At 39.0% G+C, this 22,941-nt stretch overlaps 1 protein-coding gene across 1 annotated transcript in view; it reads left to right on the top strand.

The window, feature by feature from the left end:
* LOC135688513 (uncharacterized) overlaps window positions 1-22,941 on the top strand; it is a 150,374-nt gene that overhangs the window by 80,536 nt on the left and 46,897 nt on the right. Inside the window, exons 75-95 of the mRNA XM_089114194.1 lie at window positions 91-1,212; window positions 1,479-1,691; window positions 2,085-3,206; window positions 3,473-3,685; window positions 4,079-5,200; window positions 5,467-5,679; window positions 6,073-7,194; window positions 7,461-7,673; window positions 8,067-9,188; window positions 9,455-9,667; window positions 10,061-11,182; window positions 11,449-11,661; window positions 12,055-13,176; window positions 13,443-13,655; window positions 16,195-17,307; window positions 17,760-17,969; window positions 18,302-18,871; window positions 19,193-19,750; window positions 20,058-20,270; window positions 21,025-21,585; window positions 22,159-22,722. Of these exons, the coding sequence (XP_088970320.1) occupies window positions 91-1,212; window positions 1,479-1,691; window positions 2,085-3,206; window positions 3,473-3,685; window positions 4,079-5,200; window positions 5,467-5,679; window positions 6,073-7,194; window positions 7,461-7,673; window positions 8,067-9,188; window positions 9,455-9,667; window positions 10,061-11,182; window positions 11,449-11,661; window positions 12,055-13,176; window positions 13,443-13,655; window positions 16,195-17,307; window positions 17,760-17,969; window positions 18,302-18,871; window positions 19,193-19,750; window positions 20,058-20,270; window positions 21,025-21,585; window positions 22,159-22,722 (13,134 nt within the window). The remainder of the gene's footprint in view (window positions 1-90; window positions 1,213-1,478; window positions 1,692-2,084; window positions 3,207-3,472; window positions 3,686-4,078; window positions 5,201-5,466; window positions 5,680-6,072; window positions 7,195-7,460; window positions 7,674-8,066; window positions 9,189-9,454; window positions 9,668-10,060; window positions 11,183-11,448; window positions 11,662-12,054; window positions 13,177-13,442; window positions 13,656-16,194; window positions 17,308-17,759; window positions 17,970-18,301; window positions 18,872-19,192; window positions 19,751-20,057; window positions 20,271-21,024; window positions 21,586-22,158; window positions 22,723-22,941) is intronic.

Raw genomic sequence — 22,941 nt, 5'->3', positions numbered from 1 at the left:
GACGTTGAATATCAAAATGTTTTTAACTGTCTTCAATTGAAATAGCTGGACATAAGATACGAAAGTTATCAATTTATGATGTTTTTTCAGCTGTCACGGAGCCTGTAGATGTCTTCTATTTGTTGGACACATCGAAAGGAGTAACGAAGAATCAATTAGACAAAATGAGAGACTTTGTTACCCAGCAAGCAAAGGCGTACAACATATCGAGTGATGGTGTGAGGATATCGGTGCTTACGTATAGCAGCGATGCAAGGACTTTGTTGCCAGTTGGCCGAGGTACATCACCAGAGGCTTTGAAGAATGCTTTAGATGCTGCTGCGTTGACAGACAGTCCGAGACAAGTGGCTAATGCTCTTCAGTCGGTAAGGAGGACTATCGTCTACAAGACAGACGGCGTGAGGGATGATGCAGGAAAAGTAGTAGTGTTAATTGTTGCTGGTAGGAACGCACGATCTGGTTTGCCATATGTCAGATCGGAAGGAGATGCTCTGAAAGGAAGTGGAGCTAACGTTGTTGTGATTGGAATGGGCGACGACTTGGACGAAAACGAGATGAAATCTGTTGCAACTAAGCCAGATTGGTTTGTAAAGGTGAGCTCAGAAGACAAACTGTTGGACGCTGTTTCAGCAGTATCTGATTCGATAAGCGATACCCAGAAGAGTTCGTTGAAACTGGATTTGGGATTCATATTAGGAGCAGACGGTGTTAATGCGGAGAAGGACTTTGAGCTGGGAAAAGAAGCTATTAAGGAGATGTTGAGAAAGTTGGACGTATCGAGCGAAAAGACACGATTCGGCTTGATTGTGTACGGACAAAGTGCTGGAATGGTATCACGACTGGATTCTGTTAATAGTTTGAAAGATGCTCTCAGTGTTGTTGATAAAGTTAAGATTCCTCGTAAAGGATTCGCTTTGAAAGAGGCGTTGGAAATGGCGCGGACGGACTTGTTCGACGCCCTATCTGGAGGGAGAAGAGATACTGACAAAACAGCAGTGATATTCGTTAATAAGGAGATGGATTCTGCATCGAAAGCTGCAGCTGAGGCGTTGAAAAAGGATGGTGTGAAGATATTGGCTGTTTCTTTAGGTGAAGCAGATGCTAGAGATTCACTGAGAGATGTTACAAGCACGGACAAGGATATAAAGCGAATCGCTAGTAGGAGTGATATCGACAAGTTGGCGAAAGACTTGGCATCTTCCCTGACGTCAGGTAATTGATATGTACTGCAATTGTAACTGATTTGGTTTTACGTGTATGGATGTGTTTTCTGTGGGTTGAGTTTTGGCTACTGGATTCGGGTTCGTTCTTAGTAAGACACTGTAAGGGGAATGCAATTTCTTATCTTAATGTTGTCGGGCATGAACCAGAAAATAAATATGTATAAATATATATAGTTTACGTTGAAGATGATTGTAAAATGAACTATTTTGGTGAAGAGGGACATTGGTTTTTTATACTCTTCTTACTGTTTACAGGTCCATGTGATAAGGTGAAATGTGAATATAACGCAAGGTGCCAGGTGAAGCAAGACCAAACAACCGAATGTGTTTGTCCTGATTGTGACAGCCAGTCTGAAGTAAATGCAGTATGCGGAAGTGACGGCAGGACATATGCTTCTTATTGCCATCTCAAATCAACAGTTTGTCGAACGAAGACATTAGTATCGTTGGTTAGCAAGAAAGCATGTGGTAAGGAGATTTTGGACATGTTCCTTTTCTTTTGTGGTTGAATATCGTATTTTATCTGCGTAGCGTCATGAAAGACAGCATAGTTCTAAAACCGTAGTTTTATGACAGCTAATTGCTAGGTTGACATTATCAAATGAAAGGAATAAATCACGATTTTTTGTTTGCCAGTGATATTACCTAAATTGAAAAATGAAAGAAAAAATTGAACACACGTTTTTGGAGTTGAACGACTGTGTGCAAAAGTGTGATATCCTGGAATAAAAAAGAATTGCATGTACGGTTTAGGGTTATTATAGTATTATGGACGTTGAATATTAAAATGTTTTTGACTGTCTTCAATTGAAATAGCTGGACATAAGGTACGAAAGTTATCAATTTATGATGTTTTTTCAGCTGTCACGGAGCCTGTAGATGTCTTCTATTTGTTGGACACATCGAAAGGAGTAACGAAGAATCAATTAGACAAAATGAGAGACTTTGTTACCCAGCAAGCAAAGGCGTACAACATATCGAGTGATGGTGTAAGGATATCGGTGCTTACGTATAGCAGCGATGCAAGGACTTTGTTGCCAGTTGGCCGAGGTACATCACCAGAGGCTTTGAAGAATGCTTTAGATGCTGCTGCGTTGACAGACAGTCCGAGACAAGTGGCTAATGCTCTTCAGTCGGTAAGGAGGACTATCGTCTACAAGACAGACGGCGTGAGGGATGATGCAGGAAAAGTAGTAGTGTTAATTGTTGCTGGTAGGAACGCACGATCTGGTTTGCCATATGTCAGATCGGAAGGAGATGCTCTGAAAGGAAGTGGAGCTAACGTTGTTGTGATTGGAATGGGCGACGACTTGGACGAAAACGAGATGAAATCTGTTGCAACTAAGCCAGATCGGTTTGTAAAGGTGAGCTCAGAAGACAAACTGTTGGACGCTGTTTCAGCAGTATCTGATTCGATAAGCGATACCCAGAAGAGTTCGTTGAAACTGGATTTGGGATTCATATTAGGAGCAGACGGTGTTAATGCGGAGAAGGACTTTGAGCTGGGAAAAGAAGCTATTAAGGAGATGTTGAGAAAGTTGGACATATCGAGAGAAAAGACACGATTCGGCTTGATTGTGTACGGACAAAGTGCTGGAATGGTATCACGACTGGATTCTGTTAATAGTTTGAAAGATGCTCTCAGTGTTGTTGATAAAGTTAAGATTCCTCGTAAAGGATTCGCTTTGAAAGAGGCGTTGGAAATGGCGCGGACGGACTTGTTCGACGCCCTATCTGGAGGGAGAAGAGATACTGACAAAACAGCAGTGATATTCGTTAATAAGGAGATGGATTCTGCATCGAAAGCTGCAGCTGAGGCGTTGAAAAAGGATGGTGTGAAGATATTGGCTGTTTCTTTAGGTGAAGCAGATGCTAGAGATTCACTGAGAGATGTTACAAGCACGGACAAGGATATAAAGCGAATCGCTAGTAGGAGTGATATCGACAAGTTGGCGAAAGACTTGGCATCTTCCCTGACGTCAGGTAATTGATATGTACTGCAATTGTAACTGATTTGGTTTTACGTGTATGGATGTGTTTTCTGTGGGTTGAGTTTTGGCTACTGGATTCGGGTTCGTTCTTAGTAAGACACTGTAAGGGGAATGCAATTTCTTATCTTAATGTTGTCGGGCATGAACCAGAAAATAAATATGTATAAATATATATAGTTTACGTTGAAGATGATTGTAAAATGAACTATTCTGGTGAAAAGGGACATTGGTTTTTTATACTCTTCTTACTGTTTACAGGTCCATGTGATAAGGTGAAATGTGAATATAACGCAAGGTGCCAGGTGAAGCAAGACCAAACAACCGAATGTGTTTGTCCTGATTGTGACAGCCAGTCTGAAGTAAATGCAGTATGCGGAAGTGACGGCAGGACATATGCTTCTTATTGCCATCTCAAATCAACAGTTTGTCGAACGAAGACATTAGTATCGTTGGTTAGCAAGAAAGCATGTGGTAAGGAGATTTTGGACATGTTCCTTTTCGTTTGTGGTTGAATATCGTCTTTTATCTGCGTAGCGTCATAAAAGACAACATAGTTCTAAAACCGTAGTTTTATGACAGCTTATTGCTAGGTTGACATTATCAAATGAAAAGAATAAATCACGATTTTTTGTTTGCCAGTGATATTACCTAAATTGAAAAATGAAAGAAAAAATTGAACACACGTTTTTGGAGTTGAACGACTGTGTGCAAAAGTGTGATATCCTGGAATAAAAAAGAATTGCATGTACGGTTTAGGGTTATTATAGTATTATGGACGTTGAATATCAAAATGTTTTTAACTGTCTTCAATTGAAATAGCTGGACATAAGATACGAAAGTTATCAATTTATGATGTTTTTTCAGCTGTCACGGAGCCTGTAGATGTCTTCTATTTGTTGGACACATCGAAAGGAGTAACGAAGAATCAATTAGACAAAATGAGAGATCTTGTTACCCAGCAAGCAAAGGCGTACAACATATCGAGTGATGGTGTAAGGATATCGGTGCTTACGTATAGCAGCGATGCAAGGACTTTGTTGCCAGTTGGCCGAGGTACATCACCAGAGGCTTTGAAGAATGCTTTAGATGCTGCTGCGTTGACAGACAGTCCGAGACAAGTGGCTAATGCTCTTCAGTCGGTAAGGAGGACTATCGTCTACAAGACAGACGGCGTGAGGGATAATGCAGGAAAAGTGGTAGTGTTAATTGTTGCTGGTAGGAACGCACGATCTGGTTTGCCATATGTCAGATCGGAAGGAGATGCTCTGAAAGGAAGTGGAGCTAACGTTGTTGTGATTGGAATGGGCGACGACTTGGACGAAAACGAGATGAAATCTGTTGCAACTAAGCCAGATCGGTTTGTAAAGGTGAGCTCAGAAGACAAACTGTTGGACGCTGTTTCAGCAGTATCTGATTCGATAAGCGATACCCAGAAGAGTTCGTTGAAACTGGATTTGGGATTCATATTAGGAGCAGACGGTGTTAATGCGGAGAAGGACTTTGAGCTGGGAAAAGAAGCTATTAAGGAGATGTTGAGAAAGTTGGACATATCGAGAGAAAAGACACGATTCGGCTTGATTGTGTACGGACAAAGTGCTGGAATGGTATCACGACTGGATTCTGTTAATAGTTTGAAAGATGCTCTCAGTGTTGTTGATAAAGTTAAGATTCCTCGTAAAGGATTCGCTTTGAAAGAGGCGTTGGAAATGGCGCGGACGGACTTGTTCGACGCCCTATCTGGAGGGAGAAGAGATACTGACAAAACAGCAGTGATATTCGTTAATAAGGAGATGGATTCTGCATCGAAAGCTGCAGCTGAGGCGTTGAAAAAGGATGGTGTGAAGATATTGGCTGTTTCTTTAGGTGAAGCAGATGCTAGAGATTCACTGAGAGATGTTACAAGCACGGACAAGGATATAAAGCGAATCGCTAGTAGGAGTGATATCGACAAGTTGGCGAAAGACTTGGCATCTTCCCTGACGTCAGGTAATTGATATGTACTGCAATTGTAACTGATTTGGTTTTACGTGTATGGATGTGTTTTCTGTGGGTTGAGTTTTGGCTACTGGATTCGGGTTCGTTCTTAGTAAGACACTGTAAGGGGAATGCAATTTCTTATCTTAATGTTGTCGGGCATGAACCAGAAAATAAATATGTATAAATATATATAGTTTACGTTGAAGATGATTGTAAAATGAACTATTCTGGTGAAAAGGGACATTGGTTTTTTATACTCTTCTTACTGTTTACAGGTCCATGTGATAAGGTGAAATGTGAATATAACGCAAGGTGCCAGGTGAAGCAAGACCAAACAACCGAATGTGTTTGTCCTGATTGTGACAGCCAGTCTGAAGTAAATGCAGTATGCGGAAGTGACGGCAGGACATATGCTTCTTATTGCCATCTCAAATCAACAGTTTGTCGAACGAAGACATTAGTATCGTTGGTTAGCAAGAAAGCATGTGGTAAGGAGATTTTGGACATGTTCCTTTTCGTTTGTGGTTGAATATCGTCTTTTATCTGCGTAGCGTCATGAAAGACAGCATAGTTCTAAAACCGTAGTTTTATGACAGCTAATTGCTAGGTTGACATTATCAAATGAAAGGAATAAATCACGATTTTTTGTTTGCCAGTGATATTACCTAAATTGAAAAATGAAAGAAAAAATTGAACACACGTTTTTGGAGTTGAACGACTGTGTGCAAAAGTGTGATATCCTGGAATAAAAAAGAATTGCATGTACGGTTTAGGGTTATTATAGTATTATGGACGTTGAATATCAAAATGTTTTTAACTGTCTTCAATTGAAATAGCTGGACATAAGATACGAAAGTTATCAATTTATGATGTTTTTTCAGCTGTCACGGAGCCTGTAGATGTCTTCTATTTGTTGGACACATCGAAAGGAGTAACGAAGAATCAATTAGACAAAATGAGAGACTTTGTTACCCAGCAAGCAAAGGCGTACAACATATCGAGTGATGGTGTAAGGATATCGGTGCTTACGTATAGCAGCGATGCAAGGACTTTGTTGCCAGTTGGCCGAGGTACATCACCAGAGGCTTTGAAGAATGCTTTAGATGCTGCTGCGTTGACAGACAGTCCGAGACAAGTGGCTAATGCTCTTCAGTCGGTAAGGAGGACTATCGTCTACAAGACAGACGGCGTGAGGGATAATGCAGGAAAAGTGGTAGTGTTAATTGTTGCTGGTAGGAACGCACGATCTGGTTTGCCATATGTCAGATCGGAAGGAGATGCTCTGAAAGGAAGTGGAGCTAACGTTGTTGTGATTGGAATGGGCGACGACTTGGACGAAAACGAGATGAAATCTGTTGCAACTAAGCCAGATCGGTTTGTAAAGGTGAGCTCAGAAGACAAACTGTTGGACGCTGTTTCAGCAGTATCTGATTCGATAAGCGATACCCAGAAGAGTTCGTTGAAACTGGATTTGGGATTCATATTAGGAGCAGACGGTGTTAATGCGGAGAAGGACTTTGAGCTGGGAAAAGAAGCTATTAAGGAGATGTTGAGAAAGTTGGACATATCGAGAGAAAAGACACGATTCGGCTTGATTGTGTACGGACAAAGTGCTGGAATGGTATCACGACTGGATTCTGTTAATAGTTTGAAAGATGCTCTCAGTGTTGTTGATAAAGTTAAGATTCCTCGTAAAGGATTCGCTTTGAAAGAGGCGTTGGAAATGGCGCGGACGGACTTGTTCGACGCCCTATCTGGAGGGAGAAGAGATACTGACAAAACAGCAGTGATATTCGTTAATAAGGAGATGGATTCTGCATCGAAAGCTGCAGCTGAGGCGTTGAAAAAGGATGGTGTGAAGATATTGGCTGTTTCTTTAGGTGAAGCAGATGCTAGAGATTCACTGAGAGATGTTACAAGCACGGACAAGGATATAAAGCGAATCGCTAGTAGGAGTGATATCGACAAGTTGGCGAAAGACTTGGCATCTTCCCTGACGTCAGGTAATTGATATGTACTGCAATTGTAACTGATTTGGTTTTACGTGTATGGATGTGTTTTCTGTGGGTTGAGTTTTGGCTACTGGATTCGGGTTCGTTCTTAGTAAGACACTGTAAGGGGAATGCAATTTCTTATCTTAATGTTGTCGGGCATGAACCAGAAAATAAATATGTATAAATATATATAGTTTACGTTGAAGATGATTGTAAAATGAACTATTTTGGTGAAAAGGGGCATTGGTTTTTTATACTCTTCTTACTGTTTACAGGTCCATGTGATAAGGTGAAATGTGAATATAACGCAAGGTGCCAGGTGAAGCAAGACCAAACAACCGAATGTGTTTGTCCTGATTGTGACAGCCAGTCTGAAGTAAATGCAGTATGCGGAAGTGACGGCAGGACATATGCTTCTTATTGCCATCTCAAATCAACAGTTTGTCGAACGAAGACATTAGTATCGTTGGTTAGCAAGAAAGCATGTGGTAAGGAGATTTTGGACATGTTCCTTTTCGTTTGTGGTTGAATATCGTCTTTTATCTGCGTAGCGTCATAAAAGACAACATAGTTCTAAAACCGTAGTTTTATGACAGCTTATTGCTAGGTTGACATTATCAAATGAAAAGAATAAATCACGATTTTTTGTTTGCCAGTGATATTACCTAAATTGAAAAATGAAAGAAAAAATTGAACACACGTTTTTGGAGTTGAACGACTGTGTGCAAAAGTGTGATATCCTGGAATAAAAAAGAATTGCATGTACGGTTTAGGGTTATTATAGTATTATGGACGTTGAATATTAAAATGTTTTTGACTGTCTTCAATTGAAATAGCTGGACATAAGATACGAAAGTTATCAATTTATGATGTTTTTTCAGCTGTCACGGAGCCTGTAGATGTCTTCTATTTGTTGGACACATCGAAAGGAGTAACGAAGAATCAATTAGACAAAATGAGAGACTTTGTTACCCAGCAAGCAAAGGCGTACAACATATCGAGTGATGGTGTAAGGATATCGGTGCTTACGTATAGCAGCGATGCAAGGACTTTGTTGCCAGTTGGCCGAGGTACATCACCAGAGGCTTTGAAGAATGCTTTAGATGCTGCTGCGTTGACAGACAGTCCGAGACAAGTGGCTAATGCTCTTCAGTCGGTAAGGAGGACTATCGTCTACAAGACAGACGGCGTGAGGGATAATGCAGGAAAAGTGGTAGTGTTAATTGTTGCTGGTAGGAACGCACGATCTGGTTTGCCATATGTCAGATCGGAAGGAGATGCTCTGAAAGGAAGTGGAGCTAACGTTGTTGTGATTGGAATGGGCGACGACTTGGACGAAAACGAGATGAAATCTGTTGCAACTAAGCCAGATCGGTTTGTAAAGGTGAGCTCAGAAGACAAACTGTTGGACGCTGTTTCAGCAGTATCTGATTCGATAAGCGATACCCAGAAGAGTTCGTTGAAACTGGATTTGGGATTCATATTAGGAGCAGACGGTGTTAATGCGGAGAAGGACTTTGAGCTGGGAAAAGAAGCTATTAAGGAGATGTTGAGAAAGTTGGACATATCGAGAGAAAAGACACGATTCGGCTTGATTGTGTACGGACAAAGTGCTGGAATGGTATCACGACTGGATTCTGTTAATAGTTTGAAAGATGCTCTCAGTGTTGTTGATAAAGTTAAGATTCCTCGTAAAGGATTCGCTTTGAAAGAGGCGTTGGAAATGGCGCGGACGGACTTGTTCGACGCCCTATCTGGAGGGAGAAGAGATACTGACAAAACAGCAGTGATATTCGTTAATAAGGAGATGGATTCTGCATCGAAAGCTGCAGCTGAGGCGTTGAAAAAGGATGGTGTGAAGATATTGGCTGTTTCTTTAGGTGAAGCAGATGCTAGAGATTCACTGAGAGATGTTACAAGCACGGACAAGGATATAAAGCGAATCGCTAGTAGGAGTGATATCGACAAGTTGGCGAAAGACTTGGCATCTTCCCTGACGTCAGGTAATTGATATGTACTGCAATTGTAACTGATTTGGTTTTACGTGTATGGATGTGTTTTCTGTGGGTTGAGTTTTGGCTACTGGATTCGGGTTCGTTCTTAGTAAGACACTGTAAGGGGAATGCAATTTCTTATCTTAATGTTGTCGGGCATGAACCAGAAAATAAATATGTATAAATATAAATAGTTTACGTTGAAGATGATTGTAAAATGAACTATTCTGGTGAAAAGGGACATTGGTTGTTTATACTCTTCTTACTGTTTAAAGGTCCATGTGATAAGGTGAAATGTGAATATAACGCAAGGTGCCAGGTGAAGCAAGACCAAACAACCGAATGTGTTTGTCCTGATTGTGACAGCCAGTCTGAAGTAAATGCAGTATGCGGAAGTGACGGCAGGACATATGCTTCTTATTGCCATCTCAAATCAACAGTTTGTCGAACGAAGACATTAGTATCGTTGGTTAGCAAGAAAGCATGTGGTAAGGAGATTTTGGACATGTTCCTTTTCGTTTGTGGTTGAATATCGTCTTTTATCTGCGTAGCGTCATGAAAGACAGCATAGTTCTAAAACCGTAGTTTTATGACAGCTTATTGCTAGGTTGACATTATCAAATGAAAGGAATAAATCACGATTTTTTGTTTGCCAGTGATATTACCTAAATTGAAAAATGAAAGAAAAAATTGAACACACGTTTTTGGAGTTGAACGACTGTGTGCAAAAGTGTGATATCCTGGAATAAAAAAGAATTGCATGTACGGTTTAGGGTTATTATAGTATTATGGACGTTGAATATCAAAATGTTTTTAACTGTCTTCAATTGAAATAGCTGGACATAAGATACGAAAGTTATCAATTTATGATGTTTTTTCAGCTGTCACGGAGCCTGTAGATGTCTTCTATTTGTTGGACACATCGAAAGGAGTAACGAAGAATCAATTAGACAAAATGAGAGACTTTGTTACCCAGCAAGCAAAGGCGTACAACATATCGAGTGATGGTGTAAGGATATCGGTGCTTACGTATAGCAGCGATGCAAGGACTTTGTTGCCAGTTGGCCGAGGTACATCACCAGAGGCTTTGAAGAATGCTTTAGATGCTGCTGCGTTGACAGACAGTCCGAGACAAGTGGCTAATGCTCTTCAGTCGGTAAGGAGGACTATCGTCTACAAGACAGACGGCGTGAGGGATAATGCAGGAAAAGTGGTAGTGTTAATTGTTGCTGGTAGGAACGCACGATCTGGTTTGCCATATGTCAGATCGGAAGGAGATGCTCTGAAAGGAAGTGGAGCTAACGTTGTTGTGATTGGAATGGGCGACGACTTGGACGAAAACGAGATGAAATCTGTTGCAACTAAGCCAGATCGGTTTGTAAAGGTGAGCTCAGAAGACAAACTGTTGGACGCTGTTTCAGCAGTATCTGATTCGATAAGCGATACCCAGAAGAGTTCGTTGAAACTGGATTTGGGATTCATATTAGGAGCAGACGGTGTTAATGCGGAGAAGGACTTTGAGCTGGGAAAAGAAGCTATTAAGGAGATGTTGAGAAAGTTGGACATATCGAGAGAAAAGACACGATTCGGCTTGATTGTGTACGGACAAAGTGCTGGAATGGTATCACGACTGGATTCTGTTAATAGTTTGAAAGATGCTCTCAGTGTTGTTGATAAAGTTAAGATTCCTCGTAAAGGATTCGCTTTGAAAGAGGCGTTGGAAATGGCGCGGACGGACTTGTTCGACGCCCTATCTGGAGGGAGAAGAGATACTGACAAAACAGCAGTGATATTCGTTAATAAGGAGATGGATTCTGCATCGAAAGCTGCAGCTGAGGCGTTGAAAAAGGATGGTGTGAAGATATTGGCTGTTTCTTTAGGTGAAGCAGATGCTAGAGATTCACTGAGAGATGTTACAAGCACGGACAAGGATATAAAGCGAATCGCTAGTAGGAGTGATATCGACAAGTTGGCGAAAGACTTGGCATCTTCCCTGACGTCAGGTAATTGATATGTACTGCAATTGTAACTGATTTGGTTTTACGTGTATGGATGTGTTTTCTGTGGGTTGAGTTTTGGCTACTGGATTCGGGTTCGTTCTTAGTAAGACACTGTAAGGGGAATGCAATTTCTTATCTTAATGTTGTCGGGCATGAACCAGAAAATAAATATGTATAAATATATATAGTTTACGTTGAAGATGATTGTAAAATGAACTATTCTGGTGAAAAGGGACATTGGTTTTTTATACTCTTCTTACTGTTTACAGGTCCATGTGATAAGGTGAAATGTGAATATAACGCAAGGTGCCAGGTGAAGCAAGACCAAACAACCGAATGTGTTTGTCCTGATTGTGACAGCCAGTCTGAAGTAAATGCGGTATGCGGAAGTGACGGCAGGACATATGCTTCTTATTGCCATCTCAAATCAACAGTTTGTCGAACGAAGACATTAGTATCGTTGGTTAGCAAGAAAGCATGTGGTAAGGAGATTTTGGACATGTTCCTTTTCGTTTGTGGTTGAATATCGTCTTTTATCTGCGTAGCGTCATAAAAGACAACATAGTTCTAAAACCGTAGTTTTATGACAGCTTATTGCTAGGTTGACATTATCAAATGAAAAGAATAAATCACGATTTTTTGTTTGCCAGTGATATTACCTAAATTGAAAAATGAAAGAAAAAATTGAACACACGTTTTTGGAGTTGAACGACTGTGTGCAAAAGTGTGATATCCTGGAATAAAAAAGAATTGCATGTACGGTTTAGGGTTATTATAGTATTATGGACGTTGAATATCAAAATGTTTTTAACTGTCTTCAATTGAAATAGCTGGACATAAGATACGAAAGTTATCAATTTATGATGTTTTTTCAGCTGTCACGGAGCCTGTAGATGTCTTCTATTTGTTGGACACATCGAAAGGAGTAACGAAGAATCAATTAGACAAAATGAGAGACTTTGTTACCCAGCAAGCAAAGGCGTACAACATATCGAGTGATGGTGTAAGGATATCGGTGCTTACGTATAGCAGCGATGCAAGGACTTTGTTGCCAGTTGGCCGAGGTACATCACCAGAGGCTTTGAAGAATGCTTTAGATGCTGCTGCGTTGACAGACAGTCCGAGACAAGTGGCTAATGCTCTTCAGTCGGTAAGGAGGACTATCGTCTACAAGACAGACGGCGTGAGGGATAATGCAGGAAAAGTGGTAGTGTTAATTGTTGCTGGTAGGAACGCACGATCTGGTTTGCCATATGTCAGATCGGAAGGAGATGCTCTGAAAGGAAGTGGAGCTAACGTTGTTGTGATTGGAATGGGCGACGACTTGGACGAAAACGAGATGAAATCTGTTGCAACTAAGCCAGATCGGTTTGTAAAGGTGAGCTCAGAAGACAAACTGTTGGACGCTGTTTCAGCAGTATCTGATTCGATAAGCGATACCCAGAAGAGTTCGTTGAAACTGGATTTGGGATTCATATTAGGAGCAGACGGTGTTAATGCGGAGAAGGACTTTGAGCTGGGAAAAGAAGCTATTAAGGAGATGTTGAGAAAGTTGGACATATCGAGAGAAAAGACACGATTCGGCTTGATTGTGTACGGACAAAGTGCTGGAATGGTATCACGACTGGATTCTGTTAATAGTTTGAAAGATGCTCTCAGTGTTGTTGATAAAGTTAAGATTCCTCGTAAAGGATTCGCTTTGAAAGAGGCGTTGGAAATGGCGCGGACGGACTTGTTCGACGCCCTATCTGGAGGGAGAAGAGATACTGACAAAACAGCAGTGATATTCGTTAATAAGGAGATGGATTCTGCATCGAAAGCTGCAGCTGAGGCGTTGAAAAAGGATGGTGTGAAGATATTGGCTGTTTCTTTAGGTGAAGCAGATGCTAGAGATTCACTGAGAGATGTTACAAGCACGGACAAGGATATAAAGCGAATCGCTAGTAGGAGTGATATCGACAAGTTGGCGAAAGACTTGGCATCTTCCCTGACGTCAGGTAATTGATATGTACTGCAATTGTAACTGATTTGGTTTTACGTGTATGGATGTGTTTTCTGTGGGTTGAGTTTTGGCTACTGGATTCGGGTTCGTTCTTAGTAAGACACTGTAAGGGGAATGCAATTTCTTATCTTAATGTTGTCGGGCATGAACCAGAAAATAAATATGTATAAATATATATAGTTTACGTTGAAGATGATTGTAAAATGAACTATTCTGGTGAAAAGGGACATTTGTTTTTTATACTCTTCTTACTGTTTACAGGTCCATGTGATAAGGTGAAATGTGAATATAACGCAAGGTGCCAGGTGAAGCAAGACCAAACAACCGAATGTGTTTGTCCTGATTGTGACAGCCAGTCTGAAGTAAATGCAGTATGCGGAAGTGACGGCAGGACATATGCTTCTTATTGCCATCTCAAATCAACAGTTTGTCGAACGAAGACATTAGTATCGTTGGTTAGCAAGAAAGCATGTGGTAAGGAGATTCTAAAGTTATCCTTATCTTTTGTAGGGGAAACATTTACTGTTGATCGGTTTTAATGAAAAGTGTTTGTGCAATATTTTTTCACACAGAAATGCTTTTTTATTTGAATTAGATGATGTTTGTCTTGTTGAATTTTAAGCACCTTCAATGTGTTTTGTTGCTGTTTAGATCATTTTCTTCTGATTTTTTTTATGACAATTTTTTTAATCGTAGAAGAAGTATCATGTATTTGTAAGATATATGCTTCCTCCTTAAAATACACTAGCCGAACCTCTCATTTATCCTATCATGTCTAAAAATGGTTCAGAACTATACGAAGTTGCTAAGTGGCTTTCTGAAGTTTTGGACCCTGCTCTTCAAAAATATTCAAAACATTGCATCAAGGATTCTTTTATGTTAGCTGAGTTCATGCAAAACTTGAACATCGAAAACGAAACATCTTTCATGTGTTCTTTCGACATTAGTAGTCTTTTCACAAACGTCCCTCTGAGTGAGACCATCAAAATATGTCCCGACGCTTTGTACCGGAGGGAGCATAATAGCCCATCTTTCGAAGAGGAAGTATTTATTGAACTGATTGAAACTGCAACACGTTCAGTTGAATTCAGTTATAACAATGAAATGTACCAACAAAAGGGTTTTGTCGCTATGGGTAGCCCTCTGGGACCTGCCTTGGTCAATATCTTTGTTGGCTTTCATAAAGAGCGTCTGTTCGACTACGACCAAAAGCCAGGTGTCTATTTTTGGTAGGTGGATGGCACATATACCATTTTCAAAACAGGGACTGCGTGTGATATTTTCTTAAACACTTTAATAGCCTACACCCAGCCCTCCAGTTTACGTTTGAAAAGGAAGAAAATGATTCCTTGCCATTTTTAGATGTTTTGGTTGAAAAGTCTAACACTGGATTTCTTACCAGTGTATACCGCAAGCCTACTTTTACCGGTCAGTAAATACACTGGAATTAATTTTGCCCAAAACAACGCAAAGTCAACCTTGTTAAAACCTTAGTACATAGGTCACTCATGATCTGCTCGAAATCTAAACTTCACGCTGAACTGGAAAGATTTAAAACGATCTTTCTAGACATGTCATTCAGAAGATGTCATTTTATCTTATACTAAGGAGAAAATCGCAAGTTTTTCGGCTGTTCAAAAGTTTGGTCCGCAAAAGTGCCCAGTTTATTTGAAACTACCATGAATTGGAAACACTTCCTTGCGATTCGAGAGTCAGATAAGGCAAACCATCACAGGATGTTTCTTTGCTATCAATCATCGCATTGTTTACAGCACTAGGAGAACCTTTCCATCCATTCAAAAGGATTGCGTTCCTACCAACCAAAAAAGTTCCATTTGTTTATGAATTTACGTTCCAGTGTGATTCTGGCTACGTAGGACGCACAACCCAAAGATTGGGGGATAGGATAAAACAGCATGTTCCTTCCAACATAAGAAACAAAACTGCCCCTCAAAGAGAACAGCCTCCTCGATCTTGTATGTCTAGAAACACTGTTAAAACAAGTGATTCTGCCATCGGTCAACATCTAAGATGATATTTTAGACAACCCATATTGGGCTAAACTCCATAATGACGACATGTTTCGGATTATTGGCAGAGCCCGGTCGTCTTTCCATCTAGCAGTTTTGGAATCGATCTACATAGAAACGAAAAAGCCGCCATTGTGTGGACAGAAGGAGTTTGTTTTGTCTCTTGGACTCCAGTGGTAATTTTTCTTTAGGCACGCGGAACTGATTGGTCAATTATACCGGTCTTGTGCTTGCGTTTTTCTGATTGACCTATTTCGATCCACAACTGGGTATATATTATATTTTCTGACGTTTTATGCTCTGGGGAATGTCAGACGAAAAAGCTTTTGGCCAATATGTTGTATAATGTTTGCATTTTTCAAAGCCATTTATGTTTTTCTGGCTTATAAGGCCAAACTGAAAAAAACTGCCTTTGTTATGGTAGATGTTTCCAGTGGTTACTTTAATAATGCATCTTTCATTTCATTGTGTTGTTTTGTTCAGTGTAATGATGGTTGCTTTTGACGCCATGGTCTAGAGCTTGATTCTGACCGAATTTGATGTTTGGACCATGGCAGGATCCTCGTTGATATAACTTCCCCCGTCGGCCTTTGTCTTAAAACTCTTGCGCAACCGGCATGCTTAGCGGCAATTGTATTGAGAAATTGACTGTGTGTTCTTCATGCATCACGATTTTAGGCCGGTTCTTTTAATTAAAGTTGCAAAGCGTATTGGTTGCGTAAGAGCCTTTGAAATTACTAGATAATGTATGGTTATATGGTTACGCACAGACGAATAGAACAGGACAGTTCTGAGCTGTTTACACCAAAGCTGGTACATTTCTTTCCACGTTTTGCCAAGCCCATTTAATGGAACTGTAAAGCAGTCGCCTGTTGTATGGTTACATATGAATATATTTATAGCAAAATGTTTGTTTCACAATAGACAGTAGTGAAAATTTAGATATACGTATAAATATATCAATGTCTTTCTTGTTATTTTAGATTTCTTGGAACCCGTGGATTTGGTTTTTATGATTGACACATCGAAGTTTGTCAATGCTTCAGTTTTAGAAGAAATGAAGAAGTTAATACTTAACCAAGGAAGGATCTTCAACATCTCTAGAGACTATGTCAGGGTTGGAATTGTATCGTATGGCAAACAAAGCGATGTTTCTTTAACTGCGAATAACGGAGTTTCATTGCATTATTTGAAGACCGTTTTAGATGAAATTAAAACTGGAAAAGACGAGAGATACATTAGCGCTTCACTAAATGACTTTAGAAAAATTATCGAAGAGGGAAAATTAGGCCTGAGGAACGATGCAGGCAAAGTTTTAGTATTGTTTATAAATGGTGGTGATGTATATGAAAATCCCAAAGATTTGCAAGGTATTCAGAAGTTTTTAAAGGAAAAACGATTCCGAACAGTTGTGATATCCATTGGAAATAAATTTGAAAGAGAAAAAGTAAAGGCGTTAGCATCAACACCTGAGAATGTTTTAAGCCTTGTCAATCATAAAGCATTGAATGATGGAACCCCAAAAATTTCAGAAGCTGTTATGAATGCTAATGTTGTTGATACAAAAGTTGATATTGGCTTTATTTTTGGGTCAATGGGAGGAAGTGCAGAGGCAGATAAATTACGTCTCTCTAAGCAAATCATCAAGGATCTACTTAAGAAGTTGGTTTTGTCCAGGGACAAGGTTCGCGTGGGCCTCATCAAATATGACAGAAATACCGAAATTGTAAAGGGTTTAGATGATTATTTCGACTTCAATAAAACGGTTGAAGCTGTGGACATGGCTAGAATATTGAACGGTGAACAAGTACTGTCAAAGGCAATTGATTTAGCAAGGAGTAAACTATTTGATGTACGAAACGGGGGAAGGCCAGGTGTTCCGAAAAATGTTGTGCTGTTTGTCAATAAAGATATTGACACGGACTCCCAAAAAGCTGCGAATAGCCTTGTCAAAGAAGGAGTCAAAGTAATATTTGTCACCTTGGCTAAAAATATTGATCTTGGCTCTTTGGGAACAATGGCAGCTGTAATAAATCACGATGAAAACAAAGATCGAAAAGTTACCCCAAAAGCTGTAGTTGCTGCTCTAAAAACAGGTACAATTTTTGTTGTAGCTATTTACGTTAATCAAAGTAACATCATCCAACCTTTTTTAAAACTTTTTCCTGTTTTATTCATTGCTTGAATTGATTTTAACGCTTTAGGACTAGTCAACGAAAATTCCGTGATATCAAAATTTAATCTTTAAATCGTTATCACTTCAGTTGCTACTAATCACAATAGCCATTACAGCCATTCAGCCTTTCAAACCTTCTGAAAATGTATCGACAAACTGAACAAGTCCTCAGTTCTATATTGTTTATCTTTTTGAGAAATGCCTTCCTTTTATTAATTGGAGTTATTAAGGATATTCGCTATTTCTAGAACCATTCGTAATGACTCCTCTTATGAGATACTAAAGTTTAACAATTTTTTAAGTAAAGGTTTTGTGTAGGTCTCTTATCCAGATTTTGCAGAGTTTGTTCAAAAGTATGCATTTCTTATACAGATCCTTGTGAGGGCATGAAATGTGGATACTTTGGTAAATGCAAGCAGCATGAGAATGGCATCATTGGATGCTCTTGCGATACATGCGAAAATGAACGATATCAACCTGTTTGTGGGGAAAATGGCCTAACATATGCAAGTCTTTGCTCAAATCGCCTACACACGTGCTTAAAGAAGGAAAAAGTCGCCGTTATCAAAGAAAACCCATGTGGTATATATTTTTTTGTAGTTATAGTTTACAGCGTCGAAAAATACAAAATCTTTGAAACATACTAAAGCTTTTTGTCTGACATATTTCGGAGTATAGAACGCTAGAACATAGATGGAAATAGTTTTGTAGTTTCATAATGAATTTTTTTCAATTTAAAATGGATTTAGATCATAAACTGTTCAAAAACCTTTTTTAAAAAAATTATTTCTAAAACATCAATATTTTCATTTCCAATTGTAGCTAATTGGTTTCCTTATGTATTCATGGCAAAAAATTCTAATGAAATGTTATAATGAGTGTGTTTCTAAGAGAATTTTATGTCTATTTTTCAGGTGTTAGCAGTCCTGTTGATTTGATAATTGCTTTGGACACTACCAAAGGAGTAAATTCTGGGACGCTGTTTAAAGCCAAAGAACTGTTAAAAGCTCTTTTGAGGTCCTATAATATATCGCAATTAGGCACCAATGTAGGGCTTCTCACTTTCGGTAGTAATGCACGTGAAATTGTTCCAATTCGGGATGGCATTGTAAGAACCCTTATTGAAAGTAGCATCGATAAGGCAGTTTATATGAATGGACCGCGAAGAGTCGAAGATGTCCTCTCAAAGGCACTCATCATGCTGCGATACCCTTCAAATAGCGATCAGCGAAGTGAATCATCGAAGCAGATAGTACTAGTCTTATTAGACGGAGTCATCGACGTAGCGCCTGCCTCAGTTGTTCAGCTTGCTTCGCAGATGAAGCTTTTTGACATAAGACCAATTGTCCTCGCAGTTAACGTATCGAATGCACGAGCTCTTATGCCTATTGTCAAAAACAAAGCAGACTTCTATACTGTGGACGAGGGCAAAAGTTTGAGTAATGCTCTTGGCGAGATAGAAAAGAGGAGTGCAATAAATGCAGGTACGAATTTGTACCAAGCCCGAAGAATTTGATATGATAATGCTACATTAAATACAATTTCTCTAAAAAACCTGGTTCAACCCGATGTTTACAGGCTCGAAGGCAACATTTTAATGTCAGGCGTTGGAGTTTAGTTTCTGTTGATGTTTTTGATTTTAATGTCATTTTTTTCAAAACTCTCATAACTTTTAACTTGTTTTAATTAAGATCGCCGCCTTTTTTTGCTTAAAGTCCGTTGATGATGAGACTATTAGATAATATTTTTGAATTCCTTGCTTCTGCATTTCTTGGATCTTACTCCGATTCTTGTCTTTGTTTTAGCAAAAGATCTGCCCGTGGATATCGGCTTTGTATTTGGTGCTGACGGCCCAAAAGCCTCTAAACGATTTAGTGAGCAAAAATCCTTTGCCAAGAAGCTAATTGATTCACTGGTTATATCGCCAACAGCTGCATTGATAGGAGGGATTTTGCAAGACAGTAGCTCACGTATTGTGTGGAGGATTGGTGATGCCCAAGATAAGGATACGACAGTCCGGATAATTGATCAACTTCAAATGAATGGCCTGGGCGATGATATTGTGAAAGCAGTGGAGATTTCCAGAAGTTTGTTTGCAGAAGTTAATGGTGCCAGGCGAAATGCTGAGAAAATATTGGTTATATTTCTCGATGAAATGTTTAAATCAAATGCCGATCTGGAAAAATCTGTTGAACAAGTAAAAAGTTCTGGAGTGAAGGTCATAGTTATTGCAAGTGGACCAGATGTTGATGAAATCGATATGTTGGCATTACCGAGTGATAGCGAGAGTCTTGTTAAAGTACAGGATTTAGCAAATCCAGATGACAGTGTTTTGCCTACGTTTGGTAATCTATTAAAACCAGGTATAGGATTATGCAGCATCTTTGCTTACAAGTTTGTAGCTGTAAATATGGTGTACCTAATAAAATTTAAGTTTGAAACGCGTACATCAAGTCTCTATCAGGATAATTTGTATTGTTTGATTCGGAATTTCGTATCGTCGACTAAAGAATATGTTGTCTATATTTGTGAACTCCCGGTTTTGTTTGTATTTTTTCAAAGGTTATACCTTAGCTTTTGTAATATTTATGTTTTATTATCCCGCTTTTGTAATATTTACATTTTATTATACCTTCAACTTTATAAGTTTTTCTTTTCTTTCCCTGGTAGATCTTTGTCAAAAGAAACAGTGTAAATTCTACAGTAAATGTCATCAGAGAACAGATGGAACAACAGAATGTGTTTGTCCATTGTGCAGTGAAGAACACACGTATTCCCCAATTTGCGGAGGTGACGGTATTACTTATGCAAGCCTTTGCCAGTTGCAAAAGAAGGCGTGTAATCAAAGAAAGGAAATCAATGTCGCCAAAAACAAAGCTTGTGGTAGGTAGCTGCTATAAAATCTTACTGAACTGAAGGAGAAAAATCAATGATGGGATTTATCTGTTTAATTATGAATTAAGATAACTTTCTGAACCCATCAAGCAAGAAAATAAGCTTTTGCTAAGTTTCAAGTAGTGTGGTTTTCAACTTTACAAAAATGATTGATTTCATTGATTTTATCTTTAACTGTAAGGACCTTTTATCATGTGGAACATTTTGTACTGAAGAAATTGTTGCTATTGTATATTGACTGAATTGGTTTAAACAAAGCGCATAGATATTTAAGGATCGTGAACATTTCTCAATGTACATAGCTCAATGTTTGTCTCTGCGATCGTGTTAAGAATGTGAGTTTTTAGAAGTATTTGATATCAGATCATATCATTTGTGTACGAAATCGGGCTGTCATTACTAAAAGTCTTGATACTTACTAGTAAGATATGCATATAGAGTTAAAAATGCTTTTTTGATATTTGATATTTTATATTGGCAATGCTATTCGTTAACAAAGATTGAGGAAATTCAGGTTATTTCAGAATATGCTGTGGTGTGTAAAACAAAAAAGCTCTAAAAACCAACTTTGCGTTTCACGCTCGTGCATCATAAATGTGAAGCTTATGGTTGCAACTTAGAACCTTTCTGCTCAAAGCTCAAAGAAGGGTAGCGTTATAGGGAAATGAGCATTAAATGGCAGACAGATATACGTTAATCTTAGTTAGATTTGATATTGAATTTTGATGCTTATTCTTAACAGGGATCGACAAGGCACTGGATCTTATCATTGCCTTGGATGTGACGGACAAATATGACTCCTCAAAAGTTAAACCGTTTGTGAACGCACTCCTTGGATCTTATAAAATCTCCAAATCAGAGACAAATGTTGGAATTGTCACGTATGGTAGTGTTGCAAATGAGACACTGCCAATATCTCATGGAACAGATCTTGCTGTTATCCAGCAACATGTTGATGCAGCCCAGACATTAGTTGGACCTAAGAAGGCCAGCGAAGCTTTGATAATGGCCCGACTTTTGTTCCACGACTCTTTGAGGTCTGAGAAGGCAAAAGGCGAAAGGAAGCAAATTATCCTTGTTGCAATAGGAGACAATGATAAATCTGATAGCCAAAGCTTCTCTAAGATAATGTCGCAATTGGAAGAAGAGGATGTGGATGTAATCATATTGGCAATAAAAACAAAAGATGATTCAGTGTTTAAAAAGTCATTGAAAAGCCAAGATGGGCTGATCAAGGCTGATGATACCAACTCCCTCAAAAATATCTTTGGTATTTTAGAGAGCCGGAGCCGTAAAGCGACTGGTATATTGATAATTTTTAATGGTTTATAATTCAAAGTTTTTTCTGGCTTATTTATACTTTTGTAAACAATAATCCATAAGAACGCCTTTTCAAGCGATTTAACGTAAGCACTAGCGTGAGGCAATTGGTGCATGTTATCAAGTAGTTATCAAAATTTTTACTAATAATGTTTCCTGTAATGTTTGCAATAAATATTGATATTGTTTGATGCATATGATAAAAAGGGTCAGAAGACCTGTCTAACAGGGTTTGCATGGTTGTGTCCATAAAGTTGTCCCCATTGCACATAAATTTACTCTTATCGATGTTTGCTTCTGCTGTACAGCTGCGAAATTGGCAGCCCAAAAACAAATAAACAGATTTATTATCCCCTTCACGAAAAGATGAAATCAAGGTTAGAGAAACTTAATTTCATTTTTAACTCAAATTCAGACCAAATGGTAAAAAATGATTATTTTGCCCATTATTTTAATTTTGTGCCAAAAAGTTTAACTACAGTTTCACTTTACTGTTCTGATTATACTTAACAATGAGACGATGGTAGTTTATTAAAAGTTAAAGTGTATTTTGCAGCAAAGCCGTCTCCTCTTGATATCGGGTTTATATTTGGTGCGAGTGATGGGGACGCTGTTGGAGTATTTGAAAATGAAAAGAACCTCGCAAGAAGAATCGTTGAAAGATATTTGATATCAAGAAATAACACTTTGGTCGGTGCAATTGTGTATGGCAGTACAGCATCATTAGCTTGGAGAATAGGAGACATAATTGAATCAAGATCAACCATAGACCGTATAGCAAGATTGCAACAAACCGGAGATGGGAATAACTTGCCTGAAGCCCTTCAAGTTGCTAAAGATGTCTTATTTGACCCTAAGTATGGTGCTAGAAGTAACGTTCCAAAATCTCTGGTTGTGTTCACAGACAGGGCTGATTTCGATAAGGCTGGCTTTGTTGCCCAGGTCAAAAGATTGAGGGATGCCAGTGTTAATGTGATCTTGATAGCTGTTGGACCAAACATAGACATCGAAAAGATGATGTCATCAATCCCATTAAGTAAAGACAAAGTATTGCAAATACCAAAAATTGTCCCACCTAGTGAAGACTTGGTTTCAAAGGTAGCAACAAAAGCCACCCCAGGTATTTTGTCACATCTGTACTATGTATAAATACATAGATTAATTTTAAAAATCTCGTTTTGCAAAAAAGGCAAGTACGTTATCTTTTGAGATTTTAATTTGCGTATAATGCGAAATCTAAGATTTTTAGATAGGTTTTTTTCATTAATTGTGAGTTCAGTTTCAGTGGAGGCACCCACAAACTCAAAGAAATGTTTAATGCTCTTAGAAAATACATAAG

Source organism: Rhopilema esculentum, chromosome 19 (assembly GCF_057945365.1).
Source record: "Rhopilema esculentum isolate cy_ngs chromosome 19, ASM5794536v1, whole genome shotgun sequence".
Taxonomy (NCBI): Eukaryota; Metazoa; Cnidaria; class Scyphozoa; order Rhizostomeae; family Rhizostomatidae; genus Rhopilema; species Rhopilema esculentum.
This window is presented reverse-complemented; position numbering and strand designations above follow the sequence as displayed.